The sequence below is a fragment of the Myotis daubentonii genome, chromosome 10, assembly GCF_963259705.1.
Source record: "Myotis daubentonii chromosome 10, mMyoDau2.1, whole genome shotgun sequence".
Taxonomy (NCBI): domain Eukaryota; kingdom Metazoa; phylum Chordata; class Mammalia; order Chiroptera; family Vespertilionidae; genus Myotis; species Myotis daubentonii.
Window position 1 is genome coordinate 65,816,588 of NC_081849.1, and position 27,011 is coordinate 65,843,598.

At 41.8% G+C, this 27,011-nt stretch overlaps 1 protein-coding gene across 4 annotated transcripts in view; it reads left to right on the forward strand.

Moving 5' to 3' along the window:
• CREB5 (cAMP responsive element binding protein 5) overlaps window positions 1–27,011 on the forward strand; it is a 407,945-nt gene that overhangs the window by 287,500 nt on the left and 93,434 nt on the right. For all 4 annotated transcript variants that reach the window (XM_059712651.1, XM_059712652.1, XM_059712649.1 and 1 more), the window contains exons 6-7: window positions 17,694–17,820; window positions 23,274–23,384. In XM_059712651.1, coding sequence (XP_059568634.1) covers window positions 17,694–17,820; window positions 23,274–23,384 — 238 coding nt within the window. The remainder of the gene's footprint in view (window positions 1–17,693; window positions 17,821–23,273; window positions 23,385–27,011) is intronic.

Sequence of the window (27,011 nt, forward strand, 5' to 3'; positions counted from 1 at the left end):
ATTATCTTGTTAGTGCAGCATCTTACATAACACTTTAAGATAGGACTTTCCAGGAACTATAATGAATTTCTTGAAAAAGGAGTACCCAAAAGGGAGAGTAAAGTCACCAGAAACACAGAAAGCTACTTTCAGTACCTCTGATGAAAATACTACATAACAGAGTGCTCAAACATATCCCTCATCTCATGCCTATGTATATTTATTGAGCTCAAAGTAAAAAAATAAATGAAAACTAAAAATACAGTCCTGGAGAGAAAAATCAGTAACACAACTTTCTGTCCTGAAAAAGATTTCAGAATCAGAAGAAGTAGGGGCAAATTCTGGCTCCATTTTTAACTTTTCCAATGCAGCTTAATATAGGATAATAGGGCCAGGAAGAGCTCCTTTGATTCTGAAAAATACTGAGTCCCTGCCCAGAGCTCCCAATGCCTCCCTCCCACTTACCCTAAATCTCTCTCTCCCTTTCATTCCAATACACCGTAATTCAAAAAGGACCCAATTTCTGCAGTCGAGTCTGTCAAATGGTTCTCTTAACTCAGCCACCTACAGGAAACACTGGAAAACGAGTCTTAAAAGTCTAAATGGATGTAGTTCCCAATTTGGCATCTCTAAGGGGGCTGGCATGAATGGATGCACATCAGATCGCATCTATTTCTAGATAGGGAGTGTTATCATTTAAAGAGATTGTTTTCATCTCATGTTAAACTGTGGGCAACAGTAACTCTTTACTCTCTTCTCAGCCTGTGTTGAAGTACTTTCACCACCTTGCCTTGCACAGAGGGTTAACTGGGCTTGGAGCCCCTACCACCAGTATCCCCTGTCCCTCACTCACACACACATACATGAGCACATGTGCACACGTGCAATGCAGGGCTATCTTCTCATCTTTCCTGGAGCAATTCTGTGTCTCCTCTTCTAGGGCCCCTCCCCTAAAACCCCCAGGGGATTGGATATCTTTTTTTCGGGAGGCGGGGGATTCAGGTCTCGCCTGTTTTTCTGATTAGACCGTGAGTTTTTTGAAGACAGGGATGATCTTTTATTCACTCCAGGCCCCCACTGCAGTTCCTGAAACATCGCAGGAGCTGAGTAAATGTTTAAAAAGAAAACTTAAAAAAATAATTTCAGCTGTGTTTCTATTGGGTCGAATTCTGATCAAGGCCACAAAAAGTAGATGGGACCTACATTACCTTTCCAAGGGCCCTCTGCATCCCAAGTCTTCTGGGAAATGAGAGGAATAAAATGCAGTGGAGTTTTTGCTTAGAACAGCTCCCCACTTGATTTCAACTTTCTCCCCTAACCTATGTTTATCTTGATGGTCTTATTTATATCTATTTCCTTTTGATAAAAATAGAAGCTAAAAAAAAAGTGAATTGACCACACAAGGGATGGTACTTTTGACTCGTGCCTGAGTTCACAGATACAGTCAACACACTGCCCTGCGTGTGGATAGCCAGCTAGATGCTTCTTTTCTGAGTCATCTGACCTCTGAGTTTTCACTTTTTTAAGAGTATAATTAAGATAGGTTCCCAGGGATTAAAAAAAAAAAAATTACTGTGAGTAAAGCAGACAGTCTATATGTTGAAACCCATATAAGGAGATCTGTGGGCACCCGCCCAAATTGAGAGAAGCATTAAGAGCTATTCCAAACCTACTGAAATGTCAACACACTTTTGAAAAGGGTCCATTAGGGATGCAAATGTATGGTTCCCTGATTATGATAAGCACGGAAAAGAAAACAGTGAAACCCATTAGGAGGTTTTGAGAACGTGGTTTTGAAGAGTGGGGAAGGCAACTCTGGTTTCTGCTCAGGGCTGGGCTTCCTTTCTCTCCCTAGCCCTGCTCTGTGTTCAGAACCAGCGATTCTTATGCTTTAAATGGCTCAAAAATTCCTCCATTTTGGGGTAAAGCCAATTAACTCATCTGTAAGTGGGCCAACTTTGAAATGCCATCCATGTCAATAAAATTCATTTAATAAGATTCATTCTCTGGGTTACGAACGGTAACTTGTTTGTGTGGGAAGATCTGGCATTAGCAGCTCACTTCAGGCTTTTGATGTGTCTTGGTTTGTTCTTGCCGAGGTTTTTTCTATAAAAGACTAATTGTATCTTGAAATCTATAATTTTTACTATATAGTCTTCTACAGATCAACTCACACAAAGGGTATATTTCTATTTAATAATCATTTAGGGCTTTTCTGTGAAAATAAATGATGCATCCAATCAGCTTTAATTGTGGTTGTCTTGAGTTATTCACACATGATGTCAAAAGATATTCATAGTAATGGATAAATTGGGGCATAATTTTTGTGTAATCACTCTCTATGAAAAAAAAAATAATTGATTTTTCCATTTTCCCTGATCTGGAAGGAACTGTATCAATTTCCAGGACGTCATAAAACAAAATATTTAAAGTATGTTTCAAATAATAAAAAAAGAGAAATACTTAACTTAATAAAGATGTGGAATTCATTTATGAAGAAAAACACTGGCTGTGGACCAATACTCCAAAGAGTTTGCCAGAAGTCTGCAGTAGACAGTTATTCTTGTACGTCCACTCTGCCCCATCACTACTGAGCCCATTCCATATTAAGAAAATGAATTCTCTCAGCCACACTGGACTTGGAAATCATTGATTTTGTTTACTTTGTTTTTGAGTAAAAATCCAGATCTTTTTTCAATGTTCTGCCTTATAAGGAAAGCAGTCCAAGGCACTTGTAACTATTGCTCTTCAGGCCCAGTTTTAACTAAATAGTTTGTTTGGCATATATAGTTGATGCTTGGGAATCTTACATAAAAGTTCTGATTTTTAACCCCCTGGAGACCTTCAACCATTGAAATTATTGGCAACAGTGGAAGTCACTTAACTAGCATAAGAACAGTTGAATGCTTCACAATAACCTAAAACCAAAATTGTAAGTCCTGGAATGAACATTTCCATTTGGCATTTTTGCTCTTGTACCCATCAAGAAAAATATCCTCAGATTTCAGAAAGGGAGATCTGTTACTAATAGCATGTAGGCAGATATGCTGGTACTCATATTGGATCAACCCTCTTAACTTCTAGAAATGCTTCCAGCTTTGTCATGGTATTCAACCCTCTCCTCCATCCAAAAAGAGTAGACTACCCCAGAAAGTAAGCAAAGATTTTTCCAATGGTCAAAAGAAATACCAATGACCTTACCTGTGGCAGTCAAAAGATACATAGACCCTCTCATCAGGGTGGCCTGAGTGTAATGGCAGAAACTGACACTAAATAAATAATCATACCTATAAACATATCATAGAAATAGCATGAAGGAAAAATACGTGGAGCCACAGGACCCTCTAACTTAGAGACAACTCTAATTTGGGCATCAGAGAAAACTTTAAAAAAGTGATATTCAACCAAGACTTAACGATGAATAAGAGTTGATCAACAAAAGTAGATCTAGCTAAACATTTCAGGCAAAGACAATGGCACATATTAAGTATCTGGGGTATGAAAGAGCTTGGCACATTCTAGGAAATGATGGATGTAGGATGGATGAAACATATTCAGCCAGGTGGGAAAGTGTGATACTATAGACATCAAAGAGCCAGAACGTTTAAGGGATGATCTTATTAAATACTAAATACTAAGAAAAGCCATGGAAAAATGTCCAGCAGTGAAATACTAGGATTAGATTGTTGGTTCAGGAAGATCATTCTGGCTGCAATGCAGAGGTTGGATTGGAGCAGAGCAAAACTGGAGGTAGAAACTGTTGGAAAAACCAAATGAGAGAAGATAGTGTTTTAGTGTTTTGGATCAGGATTTTGGCAGCGGGGATAGAGCCAAGTGGATGGATTCCAGGCCTATTTTGAGGTGGAGTGGATATAACTTGGTGAATGATTGGCAGTAGAGAATGAAGGATATCAAAGTTAATGCCTGAATTCCACTAATTCACTCCTATCAAAAAAATGAGATTTATTATAAGGAATTGGCTCCCACCAATTATGAAGGCTGAGAAATCCCATGATCTGCTGTTTGCCAGCTGGAGACCTAGGAAAGCTGGTGGTGCAAATTTCAGTCTGTGTCCAAAGACCTGAGAGCCAGGGGAACTGTGATGTAAGACCCAGGGGAGGGACAGAAGACTGATATCTCAGTTCAGTCAGTCTGGCAGAGAGAGAGAGAGAGAATTCAGCCTTTCTCCCCATTTCTGTTCTATTCCAGACCTCAGCACCTGGAGGAGGGCAGTCTGCTTCACTTAGTTCACCAAATCAGATGCTGCTCTCTTCTAGAAACACCCTCACAGGCACACCTAGAAATAATGTCTAACTAGTTCCCTGGGCATCCTGTGGCCCAGCAAGTTGACACATGAAAGACCATCCCAGTCACCACAGACAGAACCATCCATTGAGCTCAACACAGGCACTTAGGGAATGTTATCTTAGCTCTAAAACAGGTAGGGTCGACTGGCATTTACTACTCAGTAGTGAAAATGTTTTCCTGGCAGCTCACCGATTTGGGGGAGTTCTGTCATTTTCAGAACCCCAGGTCGATGACACACACTGAAATGCAGAACTGCTTATTTGGGGACCTGAGCTACCTCTCCTAAGAGATTTTAATTCTGTTTAATAACAAATGACTAACTCTGGAGCACAAAAGAGTGAAACCTTTATTTCATGCTAATTAAAAGGATCATTGTTCATATTTGAGGAGCAAATGCCTCCTCCCCTACCTCTCAGGACTCCTGGTACTTTTCTAAATGTTACCTGTACTCGGAGACCTTTGCAGCCTGCTTTATTTAAGAAAAAGGGAATGTCCAGGCGAGGCCAGAGACGAATTTCCCATTTGTCCCCAGCTTTGGGGAAATTCACAACTGACAGCTGCTTCCCCCAAATAAATAGTTCTCAGCCTCTCCATAAGTCAGCTCTAACCATTTAATTTTGGGGTTGGAAAGGTCCTTGAAATGTGTTGGCTTGGCCTTTTTTTTTCATGAAGAAACGGAAGCTGTGAGGACTTGAGGACACAGCCCAGGATCACCAGGCAAACCAGTGGCTGAGGCAGTGACGCTCCTGTGGGGGTGCTCAAATTCCAGGCCATGTGATGAAGGCCTCAGGTGCTTCTCTGTAAGGCTTTATGATCTTCAGATCAGCACATCCGGGGAAAGTACACTCTGGCCTTCTCCTCTGGTAAGCAATCAAGTTTCAGGGGCTCGAGGAGAAGCCAAGCTGTCATCACAGACCAGCGGAGGGTTTCTTAGGGACGAGTCGGCTCCTGGGAGCACAGGGTAATGTGTGCATGTCCTTTAAATGTACTGTCAGGCACTTGCCATTCCTAGTCTACTAGGGACTTATTGTCGATAGCTAAATTGACATTTACTGTGACCATAACCCTACCACAAATTAAAATCAGACCCCAAGTCCCTCTGGGGAAGACGTTCATAAGCTGAAGGAAGACATCTGAAATGATACCAAGTTACATTTTAAACTTGAAACCCCAAATACCACATTTGTTTGGGAGTAGGAACAGGACCGTCAGGGGAATAATATGGGAAACTGAGCAAGTCACTCTCTTTGGCAAAATGCAAGGCCACCAGGGAAGGGAAAGTGCCTGAGAAGAGATGTTTTATGTATGAACCCCAGTGTGGCTTTTAACTAATCACTTAAGCCTAAACAGAATTTCCTTCAGAATGAACTTAAAGGGAAACTAAGCCCTTTCAAACTTTATGCCTTCAAAAAACATATGTGGATGTACTTATAAATACACTGAGAAGGACACTGGAAAAATTATCATAGTAAGGTAGGTCCATCAAAATGGCAAACCTAGGTTCCAAAGTTTGACTCAGCTGATACAGACAAAAGTGTGTTTGGGACCAAAAGCCTTTATATCACTTCTGTCTTTTAGCATGTGGATGTCAGTGGGTGTTTGTGCGTAGTGGGTGTGTTTCTGCATATAGCATGGCCACCACCTCAATCTCAGAACCTAATGAAAGAACCGACTCAGTCCACAGGGAAGCTATACTCAGAGGTTGCTTGTATGTCCAGCCCAGGAGTTGCATTGAAAATAGCAAAGCCTGGTTGAAAAGCCCTTTGAGATCCTTGGATGCAAAGTACATAGTAAATGCCAAGTATCATTATTATGAACTTTATTGCTATTATTTTATTAAGTGTTTCAGATGAATATCAATTTAGGCTCATGATAAGTACTCCTGCAAAGTGGGAGAACTTGAAAAGCAGCTCCGGAAAGTTTGCACAAGGAGGACACATGAGTTTCCTAGAAACTCGAGCCCTCCCCCAAGCCCCCTAGCTCAAGCCAATTGTTAGTTGAGTGTTCCTTCAGGATAGTGTTGAAAGTTATCCTGACCCTTAAAAAGAGGCCTGTCATGGATACGTAATGGGCATACCGCTGCCAGGAAATGAGAGACCCTGATCAGTGAGACAACCTCACTAAGTCATTCAACAAACCTCTCTGTATCAGGGACGAGCCTGGTTCAGAGGAATCAGAGCAGGTTTCCCCAAAAAGATGGTACACTGAGGTACACTAGGGTCCTCAGTAATGGAAAAGACACTCAGATCCCACCAAGAGGCTGGATGTTTGGGGCCTTTTCCCCAAATTGCTTTACCCCGAAATGTAGAGCAATATAGCTTTACTTGTGTTTTAAAATGACACTGGCAATTTTATTACCTGAAATAGATTGTCTCTTGAATAGAATATACACTGATCATCGTTCAAGGGCCAAGCACACACAGAATGTTATCTCATATACGATTATCAGATCATCCTCACATTATACCTACCAAGTGGGCATAAGAGACCTGTTTTTGCCAATCAGAAATCAGAGAAGTTAAATGGCTTGCCCAGATCACACACTCCTGGTCTGTGGCCGAGCCTTTGGGCAGCCCAAAGCCTACGCCGTGTCAGCCCCACGAGGCTGCTTTATTCCATTTGCTGCTGAATGGTGGCAGCCAGCATTATCTCTAGCATTTCTGTCAGCCACTGTGATTGGAATAAGTGAAAATAATAGACCTAATTTAGGACTCTGAGAGGTCTGCCAGTTTCTCCTCCTCCCTGAAACCGTGCCAGATGGGGACGAATCTATTTTTTAAGAGCCTAATAAGAGGAAATTCCAAAAACTCAGTAAGCCATTTAATTGTTTTACACTATTCGTTCTTGGGAGCTATTCTTTCTTCTGACTGAAATCCCATGTGCTGCTGTTTTATTATTATTATTATTCTGCTTTGGTTGCGCTTGAGAGTAACTGGTCACCATTCTCTGAATATAGTAATTTAGAAACTTGAAGATCATCATCCTCTCCCAGTCTTCTTGTACCCTTTACTTTTCCACTTAGGACTTTCCTTCTGGCCTTTGCGTATTTTTCTATGCATCTCTGGAACCTTCTCAAGTTCTCCATGTGCCCCCTCCTCCCTTCTCTGATGATGTTCAGCCTTGCCCAACAAGGATTTCTTTAGAATCTCACAGCCAATCCTATAGTTTTTGTTGGGGTGTGTGTGTGTGTGTGTGTGTGTGTGTGTGTGTGTTTAAGTATTTTTATTGATTTCTGAGAGGACGGGAGAGAGAGAGAGATAGAAACATCAATAATGAAAGAGAATCATTGATTGGCTGCCTCCTGCATGCCCCACACTGGGGATTGAGCCCAAACCCAGGCATGTGCCCTGACTGGGAATTGAACCAAGACCTCCTGGTTCATGGGTTGATGTTCAACCACTGAGACATGCTGGCCGGGCTGGTTTTTGATGATTTGAATACAGCCATGGTTTTCAGCTCTCTGCTAGGTTATAACAGAGGAGTTTGCCAAGCCTTGTCTGTGTTTCCTTGGCGTACAAGTTATCCTCTTAGCATTTCTGTTCTTTTATCATTAAGAACAAAACTTGAAAAATTGGGCTTTTAGCAGCCTAAGATTGCATAGTCTATGCATGCCATCACAGCTGCCCTAAGCCACTCCTTTCACACGGTGACACATCCCTCTTCTGCCGGTGTATTTGTGGAGCTAATAATTTCTAGTGCCACCTCCTAAAGAGCTGAAATAATACTGGTGAGTGGCTGGTTAGATAGAATCATAAATTTGGTCTCCCAGGAGAGGTATTTGAAAACTGCCTAAGGGAGCCTGCCTGGAGATTCAAGAAGAGGTTAGAGTGCATTAGTGAGGGTGACCGGGTGGGGAGCCTTGCAGAATGCACAGGATGAGTAAAGGTTGCCTGAGTGATCTGAGCATCCCGTGGCCCAGACAACGTGACACGTGAAATTAACCATCCCAGGCACCACCGACAGAACCTTCCATAGCGCTCAACACAGGCACTTAGGGAATGTTATCTTAGCTCTTTAGCAGGTAGGGTCAGGTGGCAGTTACTACTCAGTAGTGAAAATGTTTTTCCTGGCAGCTCACCGATTTGGAGTTCTGTTATTCTCAGAGTGCTCAGTATAGACCCAGCCCTAATGTGCTGATGGCAACCTCCTTAAAAGACAGAACGGCTTATTCAGAGACCTGAGCTACCTCTCCTAAGAGATGTTACTCTGTTTAGTAACAAATGACTAACTCTAGAGCACAAAAGAGGGAAACCTTTACTTCAGGCTAATTAAAAGGATCATTGTTCCTATATGAGAAGAAGCTGGCCCCTCTCCCGCCCCTCATCTGTTTGTGCTGAAGTCTTTTGCAGTTAGAACTATAAAATTTAGCTGTGTATTTGGAACCTAGGTATTGGGGGATTGTGATGGGTGTGGATTCCACCACAAATTACTTGTTAAAATTTGATAATTGACAAGCTGAAAATCCAGGAGAAACCAAAATAGAATTGCTGACTTTAGAGTTGGGGGTGGGGCTGGGGCTGTGTCTGCAAACTCAGAGAGCTCTCTGCCTTTCCAGAACATCCAGGCCAATGTGCTAGTGAATGTTTTCATGAATTATTCACTTATGGTGAATGGATGCAAGCAGCAATCACATGTAAATGGCAAGGCTCATAATCAGAGGGCTTCTTATTTGTCCTTATGAAGCAAGGGGGAAGCTTATTAACAAGTCACAAACAGGAAGACATTTTACTTAGAGATATGTCTCTATAAAGAATTTTTTAATACACATGTAGCCAGATGTAAATCATTTATTTGAGCCTGCTTTCAAAATCATCTTTTATTGCATGTCTTTTGATCTGCATTTACTTTCCTTTTCTAAGGGTAACTTTGTGAATAATTGATGCAACTGAGAAGTTATTGGCTAATTGAAAAGCCATCTCTTCGTGTCTTTAAGTCTGACCCATGGCTCAAGTCAAACTCTTCAAGCATTTAGGGTCTTTTATAAAGGGTCTTTATAAAGAGCCATTAGCTCTTTACAAGGAAAAAATATAAGATTTTGAAAACAGATTTCCCCCCCGCCCCCAATAATAGTATACATCAGAAAACAATCCAACCATGTTTTTGGTTAACTTAAATGAATCAGCTGACTGCATGAGGAATTCAGATTAATGGTACAGAAATCAGTCATTAAAAATGAAAAAAAGTGATTGATTCAATAGTCTTAAAAGAATGGCCGTAAATTTGCATCTCCCCTCCTATTACTGCTCTCTCTGTGTAAAACACTTGAAAGCATGAGTGGGTGAGCATCTTGCCTGACAAGATGCAGCATCTATACCAGCCGTGGGCAAACTACGGCCCACGGCCCGTTTGAAATGAATAAAACCAAAAAAAAAAAGACCATACCCTTTTATGTAATGATGTTTACTTTAAATTTATATTAGTTCACACAAACACTCCATCCATGCTTTTGTTCCGGCCCTCTGGTCCAGTTTAAGAACCCATTCTGGCCCTCGAGTCAAAAAGTTTGCCCACCCCTGATCTATACTATGAACCCAGCAAAGCTCCGGCGGAAGCCAGCTCTGTTAGCTGCATTGCGTTTTATTACTACCCTTGGCGCTCTCGCAACCCTGGCTTTCACTGAAAGAAAAAAAGTTCCATTTCCAAGATATCAGACACTACATCTACAAAATAAAGATGTTAGTAGTACAAAATTGATTTGAAAAGAGGCCCAAATTTATCTTGTGTGGTAAATTAAATCTCTGACACCCCTGATGATAATGACTCCAAAAGTGTTCTTGTCTGTATCGATAAGTCAGTGCAAGGCAGAAAGGAGATGTTCAGCTGACTCTGGTGTGCGTGTAACTGGTACCCCAGAGCCCAGAGCTCTGAACACTATAAAGCGCAACCTTATTGAAGGGCAGGCATCCAATTTTTAAAACATCGTTTGGATTGGAGACAGATGAGCATTCCTGAATTATTCTTGGTCTTTTCCTATGAAATGCCTAAAACTGAATTTCAAATGGAAATTAATTTAATTGATGCAAAAAACAAATGAGTCTCAAATATGTCAGAGAGCTTGAGTTTAATCTACGGGGCACTGATAAAAAGTACAGGTTACCTTGGGGGTAACCATTTATGCTTTTCAAGAACATGGGTTTCTTAGACTCTTACGGTAAATTGGAGTTTCATTTATGACTTGTAAATCAATTAAGTTCTTCTCATTAGTTAGCAAAGATAATTTAGTAATCACTGTTCTTGCAGTATCCATTGCTAGTTGAAGAGATCCTTGATATCTATCATCATAGTGTCACCAATTGGATATTTGTAAATGAATTACTATGCAAATGGCCTAAGTTGCCAAACCAGTTTTCCACTCTGAAATAGGAGTGCACAGGGTCTGACCCTTACCCATATTAGGTGTGTCATTGATTTTGGATTGACTCATGGATTCATTGATTGAATAAATGGTGATCAGTGTTACTGGGAAAAGTACAGGGTACACTGAGATCACTCCCAATGAGGCCTTAGCCTAGTGTGGCTGCCCAAAGAAGGCGGTGAGGATTACTTATGTTCATGGCTCTCTGGCTAGACGGGAGATAGGCTTCTGTGAATCTGGGAGAAAGTCACTATGGCACATGTATGGAGGAGTCTAGGGCCATGAGCAGCCCGGGAGACGGGGAGGCGGGGAGAGGGGAGCAGAGAAGAGCCAGAAGGTACAAGGCCTTGGAGCAGGGTCAAGTTCTGTCACAAGGAGATGGGCTTACTGGGATCTCTGATAAGCTGGAGCATTTGCTGTTTTGCATTGGCAGTTTTACTAGTTTTTTAGGACAGGATGAGGCCCAGGGGACCAGGCAGAGGTTAGACCAGTGATGGGGAACCTTTTGAGCTCGGCGCGTCAGCATTTTGAAAAACCCTAACTTAACTCTGGTGCCGTGTCACATATAGAAATGTTTTGATATTTGCAACCATAGTAAAACAAAGACTTATATTTTTGATATTGGTTTTATATAATTAAATGCCATTTAACAAAGAAAAATCAACCAAAAAAATGAGTTCGCATGTCACCTCTGACACGCATGTCATAGGTTCGCCATCACTGGGTTAGGATATAGATATTAAGGCAAAATTCTCTTTCAGCACACCTAAATGTGAGTCACCAAAGGAAAGGGGTGGGGACAGTTCTTACAGAAAGACCCTACATCTTTAGCAGCGGTCCTCCCTTGAGCATAAGAAAGCTTTGAAAGGGAAAATACCCGTTTTAATTGAATTCTGCTGGTATTTTGGTGCCTTTTCTCAGGCTAAATATTTCTACTTATTTGTCTTAAATTTCTCACTTGTTAAAAGGGGAAATATTGTATTTGCCATCCAATTTCAGGAATTTGGCAGTGAGGCAGTGCAGAGTGTGAGCTCATTCAAAAAAAAGATGTGGGTAATATGATGTCTTTTAAAATACAGGCCAGATAGCTTTCTTGTTTTCCCAAAGTATTGCTTCTGTTGGAATTTGTCATTATTTTCATGAAAAACAAGATACTGAGAACTGATCTCTGGGGAACTAGTTTGGTTCCATTTTGAGGAAATATTTTCATGGATACTTTCTGAGAAATAATCTGAAGTCATTTTGAAATTCTGTAAAATTGTGGGTGAGAAGAGTTCATTTGCCTCTTCTTTCTTTAAAAACCCAAGCAAGATTTGGGTTTTTAAAGAAATGTCTTATATACGCAAAGAGTTTGAAGCATTTTGATATTTGTTAGGTTGTAGTTCTTTAATTAAAGCTAAGGACTGGTGTTCTGTAGGGTCCCAGCTTTAAGCCGTAGTTTCTTGTTTGAAGTTTAGTGATTAATCTGCTATTTGATCTGTGTTTCAGAATAACAACTAACAAAAACAACAAATTTTATTGAACATATTCCGTGTATTTAAGATGCGATAACTCATAATGCCATGAGGTAAATAGCTCAATTATCCCATTTAAAGTTGAGGAAACTGAGGCACAGAGAGGCCAGGTAACTTGCCCCGGGTCACACAGCTAGTAAGTGATGGAGCTGGGATTCCACCGTGGCAGACCATTTCCTGCACCCATGTACCCCATTTTACAATGTAATCGTGACCAATGGAAATAATTAGCTCTGTTGTCTTTCCATTTCACATTCTACCTGATTATCCTGACAGTTCACTTTCTTTACAAAAATGGCATTTTTAAAATTCCAGTTAGGCCTGGATGGTGTGGCTCCGTTGGGCATCATCCTGTGCACCAAGAGGTGGCTGATTCTATTCCAGTCAGGGCACATGCCCAGGTTGGGTGCTCCAACCCCAGTAGGGGGCCTGCAGGAGGCAGCCTATTGATGTTGCACTCTCACATCAATGTTTCTCTCTTCCCCCTCTCTTCTTCCTCTCTCTCTAAAAAATCAAAACTATTCTTTAAAAACAACAACAAATTTCCAGTTAAGAGAAGAATGAGTAAATGAGCACTTCTCATTACAAAATGCCTTCTATTGAGAGTTAAGAGTTTGTGTCCCCTCTTTGGCATTCCAGCCTCCCAGGCAGAAACTAACTTCCTAGGTGAGGCCATAGCACTTCATCTAAGAAGGTGCAAAGGAAGCACGGGGTTCTTTTCATTAGCAAATGCAAAGATCCTAGCAAGAAGCTCTCTCTAGCCTGTGTGTGAAATTATGTTGTATTTAAATGAGAAAGAACTATGGGCCCCGCAGAATGTATTGGGTCCTTTTTCCCCAACTTCTCTAATCTTTTAGGAACACCTTCTTTTTGGGGTGTATTCACATTTCAAATGTCCTCTTGACATTAATAAGTGCTGTACTGGCTCTATTTTATTTAATATTTTATTTAATATAGACAGCAGCCACCTACTCTGAGTCAGGTGCTGGATTAACCACAGTGGATGTATCAGTGAGCAGTGGAGAAAACCTTTATCATAATGGAACAGATAGTCTTGCTAGATTAAAAGCATCTCATTTTTATTTCAAGGCCTGGAATCTGAATTTTAGTTTCAAGAAATTTCCAGGTGGCCTGTCCACTCCTTAACCAGGTGAGGAAGGGGAGAGCCCCATGGCTAAGGCAGGTTCTCCCCAGGTCAGAAACCCTGGCCTCTGGCTCATCTGCTTCCTGCCCACCCTTCTTCCATTTTATTGCTTTGAAGCTTTTCTTATTCTGCTCCCCCTCCCCCAGGTCTTCTAGTTGTTAGTTTTTTTTCTTTTCCTTTTTTTTTTTTTTTTAATCTGCTCAAGGTTTCTTAGATGTCTATTATCCGATTTAGGTGCTAACATTGATCATCTCATTTTCTGACCTAATTTTTTTCATTGTCTGCTTCTTCCCTTTGCCTGATCACACACGTGGCAGATCTGTGTGTTCTGAGAGGTTAATTGAGGTCCTAAATGTTGTGAAGACCTGGGAAAGGAGAGCAGTCTGCAGTGACCCTCCCAGACCTTCCAAACAAAAGCACTGGTCTTTAGCTCCTTAAAGATAGCTGGGCTCGTCCAAGGGCAAGGAGGGCCAGCAGACACAGCCCTGCTTCTCAGACACCCCTAGACTGGAAAACATCCTTTGCGGGGGGGGGGGGGGGGGGGGGCGCGGGGGGGGGCGCGGGGGGACGAGGACATGAAAATGCTTGCTGTGGCACCTAGCATTCTGTTAAAGACAGTGAAAACACAGTCTGTCATCCTTGACATTTTAATTGAAAGAAAAGCTTACATAGATTTCAGCCGTAAGCATTATGTTTATACAAGTGTATAAAGAGGAATCATCTGTCACATTGGAAAACTCTCAATGCTACGGGACTCCGTTTAGTAATTGAACAATCCAACATGAGCTCACACATCTTACCTTGTTCCATGCCTCAATAATTTTTAGTAGAAATGCTTTACCTAGAGGCACATGGTTATTAAAAAGGAGGCTCGGCTTGCTCAAAGTCTGGAATTATTAGTTCATGGCAACAAGCCTGCACTGGAGAGAGACTGTCGGGCCTTTGTTTTCACAACTTTACTGCAATTTGCCGTCTTATTTTCAGAGTCTAACCCATGTGTTGTTTGGGACGTTTGTTGGTTTTTTTCTTTTTAAAGGAAGAAAACATAATTTCCCATGGATGAGTGACTTCTCCTATTAGCAGTATTGCAGAATTTTACTACTTCATTACAAAGTCCAGGGAGCAGGGTGAATATTAAAGGAAATGGACTGTGAATTTATTTTAGTATAAAAAAATCAATAATAACTTTGTTACGGGATCCATCAGGGTGTGGTGGAAGAAATACTCTGTTGCAAAGTTGGATAGAAATCCTGCTTCTTTTCATAACCCATCTGACCTTGGGCAGATGTAAATGTTTTGGAATTCAGCTTACTCCTGAGAAAATGGGAGTAATATGCCCTACCTACCACACTGCATTGTTGCAAGTCACATGAAGGTGAAGATATTTTGAAAAACATGAAATAGTTTGTAAGTGCAATATAAAAAGTTTTATGCCAGTGCAAGGTATTAAATAATTATTTCTATATACACAAGGGGAATTAATTAATGCAATTATTCTCTTACCACTCTTGCTTCAGTGATCTGACTATTCTGGACAAATGATTATTTCCTGGGCCAAGCTACACAATTGCTTCAGTCTAGTCCTTTGTATACCCTGTGATGGGTAGACATAGATTTTTTTATTCCTTTCAGCTTTTGCAGTTTTAAAAGCCAAGGCAGGAAGCCTAGAAAATTCCATCGGTTTTGTAGGTGAGGATGGAGAAATTATTTACAGAATCTATGTAAAGCAATAATTCAAAATCATTTAGAATCCAAGCATACAGCGTTCTCAAATAACCATTCTCCCCTTCAAGTATATGTTGCTAATTGGTCTGATTGGCATCATTAGGTAGTTATTATTTTAATCCCAAGAGAACCCAGTACCTTGAAAGCCTTAATTAATGAAGGAATACTTGATATTTTAAAACCGAGTAGATTTATGCATGTGTGGAAATTACTGACCTAATAAGAACATTGCATTGAATGAAACATACCATTCCCCAATTATTCTATACCACTGGGAGTTTCCCATAGTCTTGGGAAGAATGAAAACTTGTTTTAAATTTAATTACTTCAGCATCTCCATTTGAATTACCATTAAGTTGTTTAATTGATTTCTTTTTAAAAAGAAAACATCAATGAAAACTTATAACCAGATTTCTATTACTATGTTGAGAATAAAATGGAAATGGTGATAATATATATATATTTTGCCCTTTGTTCATGAGGATGATATTGCCAATCAACATAATAAAAAATTTCAGTTGACTTTCCTATAATAGTTTTTGCTTTTCCTTAACTGTCTATAATGGAAGTATTATTCCCTCTGTGACTAGGGAAACAGACATATGGTAAAAGGCTGCATACATGTATGCAATGCATGTAGAGATGTATATATATATGCACATCTATCTATCTGGATGGATATATAGGTCTATAGGTGAAAGGGTGAGTGGATGGATGAATAATTAGCTATCTGTAGGAATACTCTCAATGAATCTTTCTCATGAAACTGGGGGGTTCAGATTATTAATTTTGTCTTTAAAGGAACTGAAAATTATTCAGCATGATATAGTTTTATACAGCTATTTTATTTTCAGTAAATGTCTCAAACAAAACATTAAGATGAGAATATAAATGAGCACTGTCTGTTGATTGAGCCACATGGTACACCTCTCTGATTCCATGTAGCTACCTCTGAATAAGATTTGGGGAAGTTACACCTGCTGGCGAATTCCGGAGCACTTGAAACCCAGAGTTTCCAGGAACTAGAAAAGCTGACGGGCCTTCAGAGGCCCTCCTAGGCCTTACTGTTAATCCATACTCCAGAGGTCCCCAGGGCACATGGCAAGGAATAGCCAAGTACTCCATGTGCTTTTCTGAAAACACCCATCTGGTTGTTACAAACTACTTACATGTAACTACTCACACACATTATATTTTTAAAAACTGGGTGTAATCTCTGTATATCTACACAAACAGTGTAAAGACTTTATATTCTTTTCTATTTTCATTTATACAACTTCCTAAACATATCAATATAGACTAATTTATGACTCATCCTTTTACAGTGTGTGAGACGCTGATAGCTCACTGTGTTTCCAAAGGAGCTATCAGGCAAAAGTGGATTTTCTTTGGAATTCTGACAGCCTTGCGAAGACAGGGCGTGTTGGCCTCTTCCCCATTTCAGTCTCCCAGTTCTCCACGAGTCACCCACGGGAGGTGAATGAGCCCCAGAGAGGAGGCATCGTGCTGCTCGGAGAGTCTCTGGACAGGGCTCATTCCCTGAAGCGCAGTCCTGCACAGACCTTCTGTGGCCTACACAGACCGTCTCTGTCTGCAAGTTTAACATGAGGACTTTTTATTTTTTTAAAGCAAATGTATTCATTTTGTTAGCAATAGTTTCTATCGTGGCATTCAGGATAAGGAGGTTTAACATACCCATTCAGAGGTCCTGAGGCGGGTTTGTTTACTTGTTTGTTGTTAAGTCTTTGACTTCATGGTCTGACATTTATACAACTCCCCAGAGCAAGGGCATCAGGCAGGTCACTTGTTTGCCATTTTTAATAAACACAAATAATTCCCTTTTTACCCTCAGCCCCATATTCCCTGGCTCATTAATTTAAGGCCCTTAAAATATTTTCTGGCAAATTAAATCAAAAGCTCAAACTGTGTTCTCCCCCGAGGAAAGTGTGCTTGCCCAAGTCCTGCAGGTCAGGTCAAAATCAGTTTCTGTCAAACAGCCTCACACCTCGAGTTATTATGAAACGAGGGGTTGGAAATTGGGGGCTGGGCTCCAGACTTGTCCCACTACAGTGGCCTGAACACAACCCGACTGCTTTCATTTGTGTCCTGGATTTTGTTTTTTGTTCCACTCACAGTGGAGAACAGTGAAAAAGTCAAAATAGATTTCTATTGGGAATTCATGAATGAAGCTGGCTCTGCAAATCCAGACAGTGCAAATGTATCCAGAGCCAAGCCAGGAGGGCTTCCAGGCAGAGGTGTATGAGTTTGTGGATAAAACACATGCACACACATCTCTGGTTTTAAAGTCCTCCAGAGGACAGAGACTTCCTAGTCACTGCAGGATTTTACCACTGAGTCTCCATGATAAGATGCAGGGGTTAGAAGATTTATCAACTTGTTGTCTATTGAACATCAGTTAGATAACAGAGGTCAGGAAATGAAGTAGAATTTGATGTATTAACTAGGAAGCAGCAAAGGAAGCCAGACTTGTGTTTTATTTGTTATTATTTCCCTAATATCCTCAATTATGTGGCTCCCACCAGAAGATTTGATCTGCTTTGCATATAATGGTGTTGCCCCCGCTGGTTCTGGTCCCGGGAAACTGGCAGTGAATCCCCTGCCCAGGGCATCAGGAATAATACCTGCTTCTCTCGTTCCTTGTCCCCAGGCCTGTTCCAGGCTCTCTATCTTCTCTGCTACACATCCACAACAGACAGAGACAGCCCATGCCAGCCTCCATGCCCGGGACCCTGCCCAACCCTACGATGCCGGGATCTTCTGCTGTCCTGATGCCAGTAAGTGCTCCTCACTTCCTCCCAGCCTTGCCCCATTTGAAAAAGGAAGGGAAACTGAGCTTCTGGCTGCCTGGGGAGAAAGTGGCCACTGGATAGAGAGCTGAGCTGTGTGCAAGTGGCTTTGAGGGCCTGCTTGTCCATCCCAAGCATCTTGCTGGCTTTCCTGTTCCTCAGTGCTTCCCTGGTGAGGCACAGGCTCATCTCCCTACTGGTGACAAGTGAACTTGCCACAGCCAGGGAACGGGATTTGTTCAGAGACATGTTTTATGACCACTCCAAAGTCTACACTTGGGCTATTTACAGAGTGTCCTTAAACTGACAGTGAGTGGTCTGGCCAGGGCTCAGAGTAATAATAATGCCAATAATAACGATGGTACTACATATAATTCTAACATGTAGTCATGCATGCCATGCTCTCTTAATTATTCTCGCAGCATTTGTTGAGTGCTTCTCATGTGCTAGTTATCTCTAGGCACTTTATCAACACATGAAACAATCCTAGGAGGTAGGTACTAATACTTCCCCATTTTTTGAATGAGTGAAGATACCTTGCTTGTCTGAGAAACAGAGCAGCTGAGTTTTGAACCCAGGCATTCTTGCTCCAGAGCTCAGTCTTAACATCCACACGATATGTATGTTCCCTCCTTTCTCACAACAACCCTCTGAGGTATGCACTGTTCTTATCCCCATTTTACAGATGAGGAAACTGAGTAACTTGGCTAAGGTCACAGAGCCAGTAGGGGATGGAGTTAGGATTGACATTCAGGTAGTCTGACTCCAACGTCTACACTCATCACCATTATATTTTCCTGCTCCTCTTTGAAAGCAACAGATGGACATAGGTGGGAGACACAGATTCTTCCAGAGCGAACCATGCTCTCCTTCCGTGGGATCCCCTGCATGTGCTTCTTCATCCTCCCTGGCATTCTGCATTGGTGGACATTTGGTGGCTGGTGTTAGTCACGGGGCCACAAGGGTTCTCAAAAACCCTAGAGTGGTGTGACGATTCTATTAAAGCCCTCCCACACTGGGATCAGCAGTGCCTTGCAGAGTATTTTAAAGAATTGTCTACCTTTGTTATTTCATTTTGCTATCACAGCAATCCTGCGGGAATGCTGACACTCATTTTACAAATGGAAAGCTAATTGCCCAATGTCACGCAGCTTGTGAATGAAGAGTTGTGACTGGAACCCAAATCTAAACTCACAATGAGCAGCTCGGCTCTGGCAGGTTGAGCAGTTTGCTCATTTATCCGAGTGGGAAGGGAATGAGGAGGGCCTGGGGGCCTGGTGCCCCAGTTTAGAGAAAGGGACTTGCCCACTGCATATATCGGGTAGTTCAGGCTAGAAACAGTCTTTGCAAAATTGGGTCAGATGACCTGGCTGACTTCACCTATGTTCCTCAATGTAAACATCTTTCAGTGAAGCAAAACAGCACCATCAATGTCATTAACCCAGGTTTTATTCAACCCAACTAATTGCATGAAGACATCCACCATATGCCGTCTCCATTTAGGCTCTAAATTCCTCTCAACAAGGAATTAATCTCCTCTCAGAAAGTTGATGCGTTGTTCAAAAAATATCACTGAGTGACCTTTCTTCCATTTGACTCAAGTGTGTACCAGTCTCAGGGACATATGTGGGACACTTGGGTTAAAGGGCCCAGAAAAAAGGTACCTAGCACCTGTTTCCTGCCTCTCTTTGTTGTGCCACATCACTTCATTGTACAACTTGACCTCCTGGTGATGCTTCAGAATAGAAACGAAGAATCATGTGCATGGTGCAGAGCCAGTGTAGATAGAAATCAGGGATGCTTCCTGCACAGGAGTTCCCAACCCCGTGTCAGGGACAGGTAGCAGCTGCCACGACAATAGCATCAGTCCAGAGCAGTGATGCTCAGCCAGGGGTGATTTGGCTCCCTGAGAACATTGGGCAGCATCTGGAAATACTGTTGATTGTCACAACTGGGGCGGGGGGCCGGGGGGAGTGACTGGCATCTAGTGGGTGGAGGCCAGGGATGCTGTTAAATATTCTACAATGCACAGAACAGCCACCACAACAAGTAATTATTTTGCTCAAATTGTAAATAGTGCTGAGGTTGAGAAACTGAGGTCGAAAGTGACATAGATGTAACTAATGGAAATATAAAAGCTCTAAAAAGCATATCCTAAAAGTTACAGGACCTAGAAATCTGGGTCTTGTCTTCCATATTATCAAGTCACCAGCTCTGATGCTATAATGCTGGCATTCTGAGCATCATCTTCTAGAGTTCCTGCCACAGAAAACCATGGTTTCCGGGTATAAAAAAGGTCTGTGTCTGCAGGTGCAAGTGAGACTTTTAACTGATTGGTAGCATATGCTGTTATGCCACACATTTCACAGAGCCTTGGGTCTGAAACAAAATGATGTATTTGTTCACTCACTCATTCCACAAACTTTTGTTGAGCACTTTCTATGGGCCAACTACCATGGTAGACTCTAGGATGGGGTGAGGAACAAGGCAGGCATTGCCTTTAAGGAGCGCACTGGGTTGTGATATTCTATCTCCAAAGTTACATGCTTAAATAATTTGGGCATATGAACATCCATCTATTATTACAAAAGCCCCCTGAAGTGCAGGTATCTTAGCTTCCGTTCTCCAGTGTATTTACAGGGAGAAAAAAAAAGTGAGCCCTAACCGGTTTGGCTCAGTGGATAGAGCATCGGCCTGCGGACTGAAAGGTCCCAGGTTCGATTCCAGTCAAGGGCATGTACCTTGGTTGCGGGCACATCCCCAGTAGGAGGTGTGCACGAGGCAGCTGATCGATGTTTCTCTCTCATTGATATTTCTAACTCTCTATCCCTCTCCCTTCCTCTCTGTAAAAAAAATCAATAAAATATATATATTTTTAAAAAGGTGAATTCTTTAACCTGGATGTTTTACGGACAATGCAAAGCCTCCCCCATCTTCTGACCCCGTGTTCTAGCTAACTCCTCAAAGCCACAGGCTCGGTGCAGAGCCTTATTAGTGAGCACCAAAGAGTTGTTTTGAAGAGACTGCTCCTGACCCTATAATCATTTAGAGGGAAATATGCAATTCTTTTTTAGATAGAGAAGTCAGCTGGTTTTCAAAATTCTGTTTAATTTGTGAGTCACGGGGTAGAAATAGTCATAGACTATAATTTTTCCGAAAAGTGGGAAGCACGGTGGATTGGGGATCCAGATGCTGAAACCGGCTGCTCTGAGGTTTGTAGTGCATGAGGGCTAGCAGTGTGGGAACATCTAACAGTCACCTGTACTGCCGGACGTTCCAAAGATCTCCGTGGGAAAACTGAGGGCAAAAACTGAGTTGGGCTTGATTTCTCTCTAGGAGAAGGTCATCTACTGGAAAAAGGGGTGAAATGCTACTTGACTGTCCTGTTCCCCAGCCTCTGGAAGTGGGAGTTATCAGTAATAAGCATTTTCCAGAACAATCTTCATGATGTAAGGATTAGAGAACACACACACACACACACACACACACACACACGAATTAGAGTACACAAATGTAGTTAATGGCACTGAACTGTACACTTAAAAATTGTTAAAATGGAAATTCTTATGTTATGTATATTTTACCATGATTTTTAAAAATTACCCTTTTAAAATCTTTTTTAAAAATATATTTCTATTAATTTTTTTTTTAGAGAGAGAGAGGAAGAGAAAAGGAGAGAGAGAGAGAGAAGCATTGATGAGAGAGAACATCTATTGGCTGCCTCCTACACACCCCTCACCAGGGATAGAGCCCGCAACCCAGGCATGTGCCCTCACCAGGAATTGAACCACAACCTCTTGATGCATGGGTCGACACTCAACCACTGAGCCACACCAGCTGGGATAAAAAAATAATTTGGGGTGATAGGAGTTTAAATATTTTATTTTACTGAATTGGTAAAGCCTCAAAAGGTTTTGCAGGTGTGCTCTAGAACATCTAGGAAATTCTTTCAATAGCTCCTTTTGGAACAGTTTGACGTCTCCACACACTGTTGATACAGATGAACTAATTCAGGCTAAGGTAAGGCTGGTGGTGTTGCAGTGAGGGGTGTGTCAACCAGGCATCCAGGAGAAGCTGAGCAGCACCTCTGCTAATCCACACATCAGTGTCATAGCCACGCCCTGCCCCAGGAGTGGGCACAACAGGAATTGCAGTCACAGAACCTCAGCAATGGAAAGGGCATTAAAGGGTCATTTAGTTCAACTATCGCTCTCAACTCTCCTCTGTGAGCTTTCCTTCAGTGAGAAGGAGCTCTGTATTTCCCAAAGACTACCTAGGCTAACTTTGAGCAGAAACCTGGTTCCCTAAAATTTCCGACCATTGTTTTCATTTCCATCTTTTAACAAATGGAAAAACTCTTGCATTGAAAAATCCCCCTAGGAACGTCTCATTATTTTCTATGATTTCAGTATAAAGTAGAGGTTGAGGCAAAAGTAGGTCTACAGTTCTTCGTATGGAAAATAATGCAATAATAAATAATACAAGAATAAACTTTTTTTACGTACTCACAACTGTAAATCTACTTTTGCCCAAACCTGTATATTTGCTTTATTTTGGTTCTCTGAAAGGGGCTAATTTTCTGCTAAACCGAAAATATTCATCAGGCACATTCTCCCATGACTGAAATAGAGATCTTGCTATATTTACTTTTTAGCAGGAACACCCTGGAGACAAAAATGCCAGAATTCAATGCAGCTCTTTGAATAATACTGATGCTACACACCATAGCGGGTTAGCAGGACAATGTGGGATTGGTGGATCATGTCATCAAAACCCTCCACTGCCTTCTTCTCCTACCCACAGGCCCGGTCCCACCCCGAGGCCTGAGACTGCAGCTGTGTAGTCATGAGGAGGTTAACAGGGAGGAAGACATGTGCTAGAGGCAGAGGATCAAATACCTGGCTTGGTCCTTTCAGTTGTGTTTATGAGGAAGAACGACAGGCAGACCCACCAGAGATGCTTTCAAAATTAATTTTATTTTTTCTTATTGCTAAAATGATTCATGTTTCTGTATGAAATTTAGGGATGGGGGAAAAGCCACAGGTAACCTGAGGTAACCATTTGGTGTGTTATATATCCTTCCAGCATTTTTCTATGCATATGTTATTCTTCATAGCTATAAAAATCAGTATAATTCGTGGCAGTTGGAGGGTTTGCAAACGTGAAAATATTCCATACTTTTGTTTGGAAATGATCTATATGACAAGGTAGTTCTGTTTGGCTTGGGGCGTCTTCTATAGAAGGTGTAGCGTTGGGTGATTCTTTGATGTGGTTGGGTTCAAGGCTCAGGAGTGCATTGCTTACCCTTCACCAAACCACAGACTTTCTCCGCAGTTATTCAAAGAAACTAGACACGATTCATTTGAAAGAAAAATGCAGCTTTGTCTAAGGCCTAGGCAGCCTCCTCAGCCTCTTGACTCTGTTGCTTTCCTTTGTCTTAGATGGAGAGACAAATGTCAGTGAACTCCAACCTCCTGGGAATGCAGGGTCCAAACCTCAGCAACCCCTGTGCTCCTCCCCAAGTCCAGCCGATGCATTCAGAAGCCAAAATGGTAAATAACACGCATAATCACCCTTTTGTTATTGCATGATGTTTTTCTTTTGATTCCTGCTCTGGCTTCCACATTTCAGTCAAGTCAAGTAGACGGCTCTGTCTTTGTTGTGGTGAATAGGTCTTTCTGTGCAAAGGTTGTGTGCAGAGCTTGGCTCTTTCTTGGAGGGTGTTTGTTACTGATCCTGGAAGTAGATGATCATGTAATGAGCACTGGATCAGCGCGTGGCCTTAGTGAAAGAGATATGGAGAAGTTTGGGGGGATCCATAGCAGTTAAGTGGGATACACCTAAGTATGTGTGTATTTACTCATAACCTGAAATTAAAACTAATCCCATGTTTCTCTTCTTCAAGGTGGTCACAGTTTCAGTGCCTCTCGCCCTGTCCCCATACCCATTTATACATGCATGTTATTTCTAAGCACACACTATGATGGGGATATTTTGCGTTTTTTGTTATAGTTGTCAGATGTGACGTTGATTGGAGAGGATCAGTGCAGAGTAACTGAAGCACATGACTTCAGGTGACAGCCTTCAATGACTTTTAACATATGAGACTTAGGTGCAGTAAGGTCAGTCTTCCCAATCCCAGTGCTAGATTCATGTTCTAAATATTAATAAAAAGCAATACATGTTCAACTTGGCAATATGAAGTAAATTTGCTGGTTTTGTCTAGTGAAGTTGCTTGAAGTAGGTCATTCAACCCTTGTTCAAATTCTAACACCACAGTTAGTAAGCTATCGGATGACAATAAAAGGTTTGACTATCTCTTGCTAATGGGTCTTTTTGTGAGAAGTTGGAGATTTATTTGGTTTGCTGACTGACAGCGTTAGGGACCTTGTTTGATGGCTGGTATGAGGATGTTCTTGACAGTTCTGAAAATTAGCTATCAAAACCCAGTGAGTTCATTTTCAATGGCAGCAAGTTTTTTGGTTTTTTTTAAATGTCTTCTTCGGTCATTTTCTCTTGGAAACTTCACTCGTTTGACTTGCAGCTTCTTGACCCAAGGAAGCAATGGAACTCCCAGTGTTGGCTACCTCCGGCAAATAAAATCTGTGGTCAAGAAGTTCTCTTTGCTGTGCCACAGTCCATGTGACATGCCAGATGGCACCGGCATCTTCAGCAAAGCTCGTTAAATCTTTTTGGAATCGGCAAATATTTTTTCAACTCAAGCCCTGCAGAGCCAAACCAAATACTTGCTGGCAGAGTACAGTTCAAACTGGCATCAGTTTTGGAGACCAGAGTAATGCCATTTACTTTTTTTTTTTTTAAGGAAAATAAAAAATGAACTGTGAAGGTACTTAAGAAAAAGTTAAGTTATTCATGTGTATGAAGATGTGTTCTGGGTCTGAGCATCCTACGCCCCTTCCGCAGCTGGATTATTTCTGAATCTTCTTTTTTGGTTCAGGTCTGAATGCTTTTTGAGGGACCTCCCAGACAAACTTGAGGTGGATTCTCAAACATAAGTCCAAACCAAATTTCCCTGCCAATTGATTTTCACTGGGTTTTATGCTACCACTTGACTCAAAGTGTCCTGCCCTTTTCCTTGCTGGCAAAGAAGTAAAATGCTTCCAAAGGGAGTACAGGCTTGTGATTACTTATGCATATGAAATAAAAGCATATGGAGTGGCAAATTAATAGTGAATAGTATCAGCTGGCAACAAAGGGAATTGGTCTGTACTTATAAAAATAGTGTTACCCCACAAATGTTTGTACAGTTTAATTTACTGAGCAAGCGCACTCCTCTGGTGATTCACATTCTAAGTGAATAAATATTTCCAGATCCATGATATTTAGGCAAATGAATTCTATGATGGAGTTGGGGGCTTAGGGAACACAGCTATTCTCTCTACCCCAAGTTCCATGCCTAATCCCATTATTGCCAATAAGTTAACCCAGGGGGAAATGGTAACATTCGCCACTTTTATATTGGAAGAATAGCATTTACTTAGTAGCTTGCAAAAGTGTTAAGTAAGTGACTTCTAATATATTACTCAGCATCTCTATTCTTATTCTGCCTGCATTATTCACTGGTGAAACCAGTGCTTGCCATCTACTAACATTACAGTATTTTCTAGCAGCTTTGGTTACTTAGATGAAAGCTTTTATGGAAAACAAAGTAGTGAAGAAGAAAAAAGCGATGATTTTCATGTCAGCCAGAGCCTCCCCAGGCTTCTCAGAACTATAGGCTTTGTTGTTCTATGCCTAATTTTCTTCCTGTGTAAGACTGGAATGAATTCCAGATTTCAACTAAGACTCTTGTTTCACTGTTTTCAAGGACTTTTCCAAAGGTCACACATGGGCTATTTTGATGAATGCACTCTGGGGGGCGGGGGGGTGTTTTCGGAGCACAGGAGAGAAACCAGAGAGGCGTCTCCCACACCCAACACTACAGATCTATTCTGCTGGGGACAGGGGTGTTCATTTCACACTCCCTGTTGGCCACTGACAGAAGCCATCATCCTGAATCTCTGGTGAAACTTGGAGGTCCTGGAGATAGACAAGAGCTTAAGACGGCTTTGTTTTAAATGCACAAGTTTGCTAGAAGCTATCTGGCTAGTGATTGCTTAATAGAATACAGCCACTCTCCTTGCCCCAAATCGGTCATTTCCATTGTGGGAGAGCAAAATCGGTGTCCCCAGGAATCTGGAAATCCTAAATCAAGAAACATACATGTCCTTCTTTTGAGTAATGTATATTAGTACCAAGCAGTGACTTCAGTGTACTGTAGCCACATCTGTGCTGGCCATATCATAATTCTACCAGATTATAATTTAGTTTTATGGATTGTTGTTCAGAAGAATTAAGCCAACTGACATGTGGCTTCATAATTACACAAGTGGATACATGCATATTGGACTTTGTTTGGGGGTCAGAGCAAACTCAAATTTGTGAGAGCCTTCTATCTTTCCAACCACCCAAAACAGCAGGTTCTTCCTCCCAGGTTCCTGGGATCAGTGAGTGTCTGCTGGAAAGGAAATTCACATGATACCTCGTGGACATTTTGAACACCCAAAGAGGAAAGTGAGGGAGAGAGGGAGGTACACATAGAGAAATGAAAAAGGAAAAGAAGGAAACATGGGTGCTATCCCCATTTTACAGGTGGGCCAGCTGAGGCTCCATGCAGTTAAAAAACTGGCCCACAACACATCACTTAGCAAAGGCTAATGTCTCGGACTCTAATGGCAAAGTTTTTCGACACATTTATCCTTTAGACAAAAATGTCATACAGCTTCCAGATATCAGTAACCAACAGATTAAATCACATTCTTTAGGGTTAATTTATATTTATATACAAACTAGAGGCCCGGTGCATGAAAATTCGTGCACTGAAGGGGGTCCCTCAGCCCAGCCCACCCCCTCTCACAATCCGGGAGCCCTCAGGGGATGTCCTACAGATGGCTTAGGCCCCCTCCCCACAGGGAACGGGCCTAAGCCACAGTCTGGCCTCCCTCTGTGGGAGGCAACCAGGCGATCAGGGGAAGGCGCTGCCCCCATCACCCTGCTGCTGCCGCCACTGTGGGCTGCTGTGGCTGCCGGCCCCCCTTGGCCCTCGAAGCTACTGTGGTTTTGTCTGGAAGAACGTCTGAAAGACATCTGATCTATCCAGTCTAATTAGCATATTACCC